Source organism: Onychomys torridus, chromosome 5, assembly GCF_903995425.1.
Source record: "Onychomys torridus chromosome 5, mOncTor1.1, whole genome shotgun sequence".
NCBI classification, from domain to species: domain Eukaryota; kingdom Metazoa; phylum Chordata; class Mammalia; order Rodentia; family Cricetidae; genus Onychomys; species Onychomys torridus.
The window spans coordinates 93159654-93168346 of record NC_050447.1 but is presented as its reverse complement, the minus strand read 5'-3'; the positions used below and the strand labels follow the sequence as shown (position 1 = coordinate 93168346).

The window sequence follows — 8693 nt, the reverse complement described above, 5'->3', positions numbered from 1 at the left end:
AAAGAAAGAAAGAAAGAAAGAAAGAAAGAAAGAAAGAAAGAGAAAAAGAAAAAAATATCGACAGGATAATTTAAAGTTAAGGAAAGTTGGCAAGAAACAAGCCAAGCTAAAGACAGGCATTCATAATTAAGAATAAGTTTCCATGTGTGATTTATTTGGGAGCTGGGTGGCAGGCCCCCCAAAAGGGCCAAAAACAACAACAACAACAACAAAAAAGGTACTCTAGAAAACTTTTCAGAAAAAATTAAATTATCACATGACTCATTTTTCTCATACAAAGTACAAAACAAGAACGCTGGTGGTGTCGGTGTCCAGTTCTTCAACTGAACTCTGCCTCGCAGAGCAGGAGCCTGAGGCTGGGAAGGAATGTGCCAAGGGATGCTGATTTTACAAATGTGTTCATATTACTTAATCTCAAACTGACCGCACAATCAGCTTTCATAGGCCAATGTCCTCAGCTGCACGCTGGTGCCAACGCCTTCCGCCCACGCAGAAACTGAGTCTCAGCCCTGGAATGGTGGGACTTAGCTCCCAGCACCCACCCCGCCCCCGCCGCCTGACCCAGATCAGCCGGGGGTGGGAGGAGCCAGCCGCGGGTGGGAGGAGCCAGCCGCACTCAGCCCCTAGACTGCGAGCTTCAGGGGGAGCCGCACACGCCTCTTCGTCCCACACCTACCCTTTCGCCCCGCCCCTGGGCCGGAAGCACTTCCCAGCGCTTCCGGTGGTCCGGGACTCTTAAGTTTCTTCGGAGATGTCTTGGGTTCGCTCGGTTCCCGAGATCTCGAGCCCTGGGGATCAGGACGTGTTTGACGAGGAAGCGGACGAGACTCTGTTAGTGCAGCGGGAATGGCAGGGCCACATGCGGAGACGAATCCAAGTAAACGGGCGGGGGACAGGGACGCGCGGGGCATGGGGCTCCCACGCGGGGCTTGGGGATCCCACGCGGGGCATGGGGCTCCCACGCGGGGCTTGGGGATCCCACGCGGGGCTTGGGGATCCCACGCGGGGCTTGGGGATCCCACGCGGGGCTTGGGGATCCCACGCGGGGCATGGGGCTCCCACGCGGGGCATGGGGCTCCCACGCGGGGCACGCGGGCGGAAGCCTGGACCGAGGGGTACGGCTCTCTCGCCGCTTCCCCAAGACGCTGTCCCAGTCTCAGGATTTCCAAGGATTGATAACCTTTAAACGGGCGCGTTCTTTGAGAGCCCCAGCTGGGTTTGGAGCCGGGGACTGACCAACTAAGTAGAACTTTTTTATCCAGTCTCTCAAGAGTTTGCAATTTGGAAAAGGAAAGAGCTGAAGGAGAGAAACGTACACTGACTAGACTAAGGCTGGCAGAAAATGCATATTCACAGATGTTGTTCAGTGGGTGGGGAGTCCAAAGTTAGGCGTGGTGTTACCAAGGCTTGGAAAAGGTGAGCTTAAGATTGTTGTTAAAGGACGGGAAGGTAGAGAAGGATACTGTTTCACTTTTTACTTTAAATGTGTTTTCCATTCCGGATTCGTCACACCATTCATTAAAACTTGCTTAATAATGTCTGGGTAGAATCATCTTAGTTCTGGGTGAGAACTGCCAACATCTGTGTCCACATAGAGATGGATTCCAGAGTATAATGATATGAGTTCCCTGGAACACACATCGTAGAAGGACAGAATAGATTTCCTGGAAGTTACCTTCCGACCTTCACACTCAAGTTATGGCATGCCACGCCAACCCCCCCCTCCCGAAAAATAAGTAAATATATGTTATATAAATATGTAAGAAGTAAAAGATAAAAAGAACTGTTCCTCCCAATATATTTATCAGCCGTTTAATTGCCCTTTTAAAGCTGCAGTTGTGATCTACCCTAATTTAATGTTCCAGTAAGATAGTATTTGTTGAGTCCAACAACCATTATGTCATTATAAAAATGCCTTAGGAATCTGGGGCTAGACCAATTATAAGAAGACAAAAAATCTCTATGCCACATTCAGATTAGATTTCTAAATTCAGACTTCCTCTCTGCTGTTCCTAAAATAGTTTCCTCTTCCCTGGCCTTGCCTGCCTCCTTAACTACCTTGTTCTAGTCAGTTACCAAGGGCCAGTCGTCATTTTCCGTTCCTGTGAAGACCTTGCTAACACGGTTATTGAAAATGACATAAAACTGATGTTTAATGTTTACACGGGTAAGCCTAGATTTTCAAAGTGAGTTAAGGATATGACATCAAGGCACGTGCCTGTCATCATTTAGGAGGATGAGGCAGTAGTTTCATGAGTTCCAGGCCAGGCTGGTTTAAGAAAATAAAACAGATGTGATAAGGAAGGATATACCAATAATAGGGTTTTGGAAGAAACATTCTGCTTTGGATTTTATGTCTCTGCCATATCTTATTGAGTTAACATAGTAAAAATCTGATAAAGCTGTTTTCAAAACAGATTCTATGCTTCTCTGGAAAAGATTTCCTTGGTGTCAGTTTCAACTGGCTTCTCATTTTTAGGAAGGCTACAGAGATGGAATGGATGCTGGCAAAGCAGTCACTCTTCAACGGGGCTTCAATCAAGGTTACAAAGAAGGAGCGGAAGTCATTATAAACTATGGACTACTCAGGGGAACACTGAGGTGATCTTAAAAATTTAAGTAATGGATCATTTTAAACACAATTCTGATAGCTTTTTTAGGGGGGTTGTTGTTGTTGTTGTTTTGAGACAGGATTTCTCTGTGTAACAGCCCTGGCTGTCCTGGAACTCACTGTGTAGATCAGCCTGGCCTTGAATTCACAGAGATCCCCCTGCCTCTGTCTCCCTGAGTGCTGGGATTAAAGGTGTGCTCCGCCGCCACCGCCACCACCACCACCTGGCTCTCATGGATTTTTTTGATGGAGGTAATTAATATCTAAAAATAAAACGTCTTAAAGTGCTTTTCCTGACATTGGCTACATGAGTCTTCAGAGCATAAAATACTGCTTTCAGAAAGCTTGAAAGAGTTGCCATTGGTTTGCCCACTTTAATACATGTGTGCCTGATGCTTTTCCTTATTTCACAGACATGGTAGGAAGGTGTCCATTTTTTGTCATTGGGACTAGCACACATCACTAATGAGATTTTCAGCTTCTAAATGAGGCTCTTTATACTCCCACATGTGGTAGCACACAGCAGGCAGGCCTGTAGGCTAGAAGGCCACTGGGAAAAGTGTAACTCCTAATAGAAGGAGGTCCCATGTGTTCACTCCTGGACTTGGAATCCCTGTCCAGATGCTGTTGCAGGAATGTCAGAGAGTAGTGAGATAGTCAGACAGCACATGGTGACTAAAAGCAGAGCAGGCCTCCTTGATGTGGGCAATCCTTAAACCATCCTTTGTAGAGAGACAGACTGCTTCAAAGAATCACAGAGTTTAGAAAGGATAGAAAAGAATTACTTGTTTGTTTTGAACTATGTTGAAACCTTTACACCTAAAATTAACTGGAATATATAATTTACAATAGGAAAATGACCAATTGTTCATCTTCACTTTGTGTTTATGAGCTTTAAAAGCTTACTGCTGAGTTTCACATCATTTGATTTCACTTCTAAAGTATTTTCAGGGAGGGTTGTAGCTCAGCAGTCGAATGTGTGCTCAGCATGCACACAGTCCCGGGCTCAATCCTCATCAAAAAAAGGAAAGAAGCCGGGCGGTGGTGGTGCATGCCTTTAATCCCAGTACTCGGGAGGCAGAGCCAGGCGGATCTCTGTGAGTTCGAGGCCAGCCTGGGCTACAGAGTGAGTTCCAGGAAAAAGGTGCAAAGCTACACAGAGAAACCCTGTCTCGAAAAACCAAAAAAAAAGGGAAAGAACCATTTTTTTATTATATTGTATGAACAATCAGGGAGGAAGGTAATAAAAATAAGTATATTTGGAGTAGAATTCTTAACACTTTTCAAGGAATGAAAGCTCTGTTGGTAATTCTAACTTGTGACAGAGATTAAGAATGACTGGTTTAGAAGCTGTTTGATGTACTTAAAGGAGAAATGGAGGCTGCCTCACATGCCTGATGCCTGATGATAGATACTGAGTACTGCCAAGACAAAAACTTTGACTTGAGATGTCATTGACACCACTTTGTGACAATGAGTAGCCCACGACGAGGTCTTTAAAGTACTCCTCCTGATAATATTATTTTTTCTTGTAGTTTAACAAGTCTGGGTTTTCTATTTTAAAAGGAAAGAAAAGAGGGAACTGGTTTTTCTGGTCTTTATGTAAATTATATCTTATTGCATAGAACTTACATGGTAAGGGAAAATATAAAATAAAATTGATACAGAGCTGTGAAGGAGGAGGTATGATTTATAAACAGTTTATATAATTAAGTCTTCTTGGTTAACTTATATTAAAAGATGCTTTGTTTGCTCTTTAGTGTTATTTGCATTGTTACTTTCCTGATTTCGACTTGCATTATTATCGTTAATCTAGTTTTGCATGGTGTTGTCTAGAAGGAAAGCGAGGGGCTTGGCATTTTAAATGCCTGTGACTATTTGATTTTTTTCCTATTTAACTCTTGTTTATATTTTCACTCAGTGCTTTGCTCTCCTGGTGTCACCTTCATGGCAGTAGTTCAACTTTGATCAGCAAAATAAATAATCTTCTGGACGCAGTTGGCCAGTGCGAAGAGTGTGTGCTCAAACGTCTGGAATCAGTCCCGCCACAGCCCCAAGTTACAGAGTTATTGGACTCCATTGAGGATATGGACCTTTGTCGTGGAGTTCCAGCTGAGAAAAAGATTGATGAACCTAAAGATGGAAGACTCTGTGAAAATAGTGCCGAGTTGAACAGAGCCTCTGACGAGAGTCCTAGCGGAACAGACTGTTCACTTTCCAAATGGTGCAGAACACAAGAGCACACACACTTGGAAAAACCAAGCCTCGCTTGGATCCTGGACCAGACAGCCGACTTAGTAAAACAGCTGGGAGTATCAGTAGACATATTGCAGCACCTGAGGCAACTATGAAATTATCTCCCCTTTGCACTGGGATGAATGCTCTGAAGAGTCCTCAAAGCATTGTGTTTCTTGATAAGGAACCATTGGTTGAGCACATCTCCTGTAGTTACCCCTTATGGAGGTATGAAAGGTCTTCATTGTTAACACTAGTAAATGGAATATAAGCCTTTGTCTTTGTAATTGGTAAATTTTTAAATTTTAGATATGCTCAGAAATCCTCATTGTCATTTTCAAATTACTAATCAAAACCAGTAATTTTTAGACTAGCCAAACCTAAGAACAAGAGAAAAAAGAAATCTAATGCTGCTTTCTACCTCTCTGTCAGTATCTGGTGGTTTAGGGCCTCATCACCAGCAACCAAACCAAAGTTGCCAGAAATAACCTAAAGGTTAGCATAGATATATAGGAGATGTGTAGATAGCTACACATTAAAGTCAAGAGACCATAGAAACTGACACAATATTTATATCATTGAATAAATAATTAAAAACAAACAATAATTAAAACAAAGTACTAAAATTCACCTTGTTTACCTATTGTATATAGATGTTACATCTATGAAAAATAGAAAAAATACATTCCATGCTATACTGTAAAGAACTGCTTAGTTTTCTAGGTAGTGAGGAGTTGGCCGTGTTCTTTCAAAACAGACTATTTCTGAACTGCAACCTTGTTATTTACATTGGAATAAAACACTTGAGACCATTGTCCTATATTGCTTCAACATGAAATGTGTAATCTAGCATAGACAGAATCACATTCAGATTTTTGTTCTATGAATTAGAGATCAGAAAAGGATTTTTTTTTTATCACTTTTCCCTACCTGGAGTTCATTCGAAGTGCCTGACTTGAGAGGCACCCAAGTAATTGTCCCTTACTGGCAGCTTCAGTTGCTGTTTGGCTAGTATTTCGCTTGTGCTGAAAGATGCCGTATTAGTCAGAGATTGTCAGGAAGACCTTAGGGACTACGAAAATATTCTGCTGGTTTCTTAAGTCCCTCTTCAAAATGCACAGAATATTCAGGAATTGAGGCAGCAAAATTTGAAGTAGTGTTGTAGAGTTTCCAGTGTACCAAGACATGCTTAAGATATCAAAGTAACATTTCATGACTTGTTTTTTTTTTTTTTTAACTTTATTTTATGGTACAGGGGATAGAACCAAGGACCTCATAAGTGAGTTTTATATTAAAATCTCAAATCCACAGAATATTATAGTCTCTAGATCAGTGGTTCTCAACCCTTCTTATTCTGTGACTCTTTAATACAGTTCTTCATGTTGTGGTGACTCCCAACCATAAAATTATTTTCTCTTTTTTTGTTTGTTTTGTTTTGTTTTGTTTAAGATTTATTTATTTATTACATCACAGCATGTATGACTACAGGCCATAAGAGGGCATCAGGCATCAGATCTCATTATAGATAGTTGTGAGCCACCATGTGGTTGCTGGGAATCGAACTCAAGACCTCTGGAAGAGCAGTCAGTGCTCTTAACCTCTGAGCCATCTCTCCAACCCTTTTTTTTTTTTTTTTTTGGTGTTTTTTGAGACAGGGTTTCTCTGTGTAGCTTTGTGCCTTTCCTGGATCTCGCTCTGTAGACCAGGCTGGCCTTGAACTCACAAAGATCCGCCTGGCTCTGCATCCCGAGTGCTGGGATCAAAGGCGTGTTCCATCACCGCCAGGCTCATAAAATTATTTTTATTGCTACTTCATAGCTAATTTTGCTACTGTAATGAGTCTAATTAAATATTTTTGGAGTTCAAGGTTTGTCAAAGGGGTCGAGATCCATATGTTGAGAAACACTGCACTAGTCACTATTGTTCGACCTTGTATATTATATAGAAATAATCATTTCTAACAATGCACCTCAAAATGGCTACTCTAAGTAAAGATTAGAGATTTACTTGGACATTCCCTGATAAGATTCCCTAAAGATAAAGACCCCTTGCCACCATTAATCACATAAGGTCTCCTTATACTAATAGTCACAGGAAAGGAAATTAGCTAGGGGAGCTAGAGAGGTGGTTCAATGGTTAAAAGCATTTGCTGCACAACCATGAGTTCAGGTCCCAGTATCCACTTAAAAGATAGATTTGGGTTGGGTGGTGGTGGCTTTGATCCCAGCACTTGGGAGGCAGAGCCAGGCGGATGTCTGTGAGTTCGAGGCCAGCCTGGGCTACAGAATGAGTTCCAGGAAAGGCGCAAAGCTACACAGAGAAACCCTGTCTCAAAAAACCAAGAGGAAAAAAAAAAAAATAGATTTGGTCCCAAGTGTGCCTTAACCCCAGTGTGGGGACAGAGACTAAAGGATTGCAGGGACTTGCCAGCTTGCTGGAAGACATCCTGCCTCAAAAGAGTAAAGATTGCTGGAGGAGGACATCTGATGCCCTCTGACCTCTACATGCAGAGATTTATACCAATGTGCACATACACACCACACACAAGAGGCTATTGGGTTAAGGGGGAAAATCTCTTTCTTTGCTTTTTAGAAAAGTTGTAGAGAAGTTCCTGGACTACAGAGGAGTCGCAGTGGTATGATGAACCAAACAGTAAACAGTCAAGACAATCTATTTGTGTCCTTTGTCTTGCTGTCTGTGCTGTGAGCCAGCCAGGTCTCCCCTGAAAAGGCCCTGAGTAAGTATAAATGGGAAGGCAGGACTACCTGCACCTGTGACCAGAGTTTCATGGCCAAGAGATCACGTCTGAAATAAGTTATTTCTGGTGCTAACATATCGAGGACTCTTTAAGCAAACAGGGCAGGGACCACAATACTGTTTCCTGACACTTAAGTCACTAGAACTACTAAGGTCACTGACTTGTGATTTGCACAAGAAGGAGGAAGCTAAATTCACCTACTGGCATCTTTATTTACAGACACGCATTGTAGTTGGAGAGCTTCTCTCCAGGTCCCACTAAGCCCCAGCAGTCCAGTAGCCCACTTATAAAATAAACACACAGACATTTATATTATTTAAACTGCTTGGCCATTAGCTCAGGCCTATTATTGTCTAGCTCTTACTCTTATATTTAGTCCATTTCTATTCATCTATATTTTGCCACTTAGCTAGTGGCTTACCAGTACCTTACATCTTTCTTGTCATGGCAGCAGCTGGTGGTGTCTCCCCCCTCCAGCCTTCACTTCCCAGAATTCTCTTCTCTTTGTCCCGCCTACCCTATCCTTCCTGCCTGGCTACTGGCCAATCAGTACTTTATTTATTTTAACCAATCAGAGCAACACACTTGACATACAGAACATCCCACAGCAACGCATCACTTGCTGTGCATGGATTCTGAGAAATGGGGACTGTGGGCAGTTCTACTGTGCAAGCCTTAACATGTAGTAGCTGCTTATGATGTCGCTGGGAGATAGGCCCTTGTGGGACCATCTCATGTCTGAACCTCATCTTTGGCCAGAACATAACTATGTGGCACTGACTCTGCTGCACTGCTGCTAACAGCTTTCACGGTAAACCAGATAAAGGCCAAGTGCTGACAGCAGACTCTCACCCTCTTCAAAGGAAGGTTACGGCTTTGTATTCTAGTCTCAAGATCCAGGGCAAAATAGTTACCTATGTGTAGGTAGTTAGAGTCGATGATAAAATCTTGAACTTATTTTTTTAATTATTGCCAAGTTTTAACCGGTAGATGAAATAAACATATATGCTGTTCATAAACTACCAGTCAAGACTTGTTGCTGTACAGAAATCACAAGTCTCCGTTGTGAAGATGCCATGCCCTCCTAGA

General features: G+C 42.6%; 1 protein-coding gene across 2 annotated transcripts; it reads left to right on the top strand.

Moving 5' to 3' along the window:
- Positions 1 to 710: 710 nt before the first annotated feature.
- Positions 711 to 7864, top strand: Yae1 (YAE1 maturation factor of ABCE1). 2 transcript variants are annotated; one of them, XR_004945003.1, is made up of 4 exons: positions 711 to 877; positions 2480 to 2601; positions 4533 to 5074; positions 7439 to 7864. XR_004945003.1 is itself a non-coding variant. In XM_036188126.1 (3 exons), exons 1-3 carry the CDS (start codon positions 752 to 754, stop codon positions 4960 to 4962), a joined length of 678 nt encoding a protein of 225 aa, XP_036044019.1. In that variant the 5' UTR covers positions 711 to 751; the 3' UTR covers positions 4963 to 5659. The 2 variants fall into 2 exon arrangements, 1 of the variants encoding a protein (XP_036044019.1); XM_036188126.1 differs by lacking the exon at positions 7439 to 7864 and having other exon boundaries at positions 4533 to 5659.
- Positions 7865 to 8693: the final 829 nt, after the last annotated feature.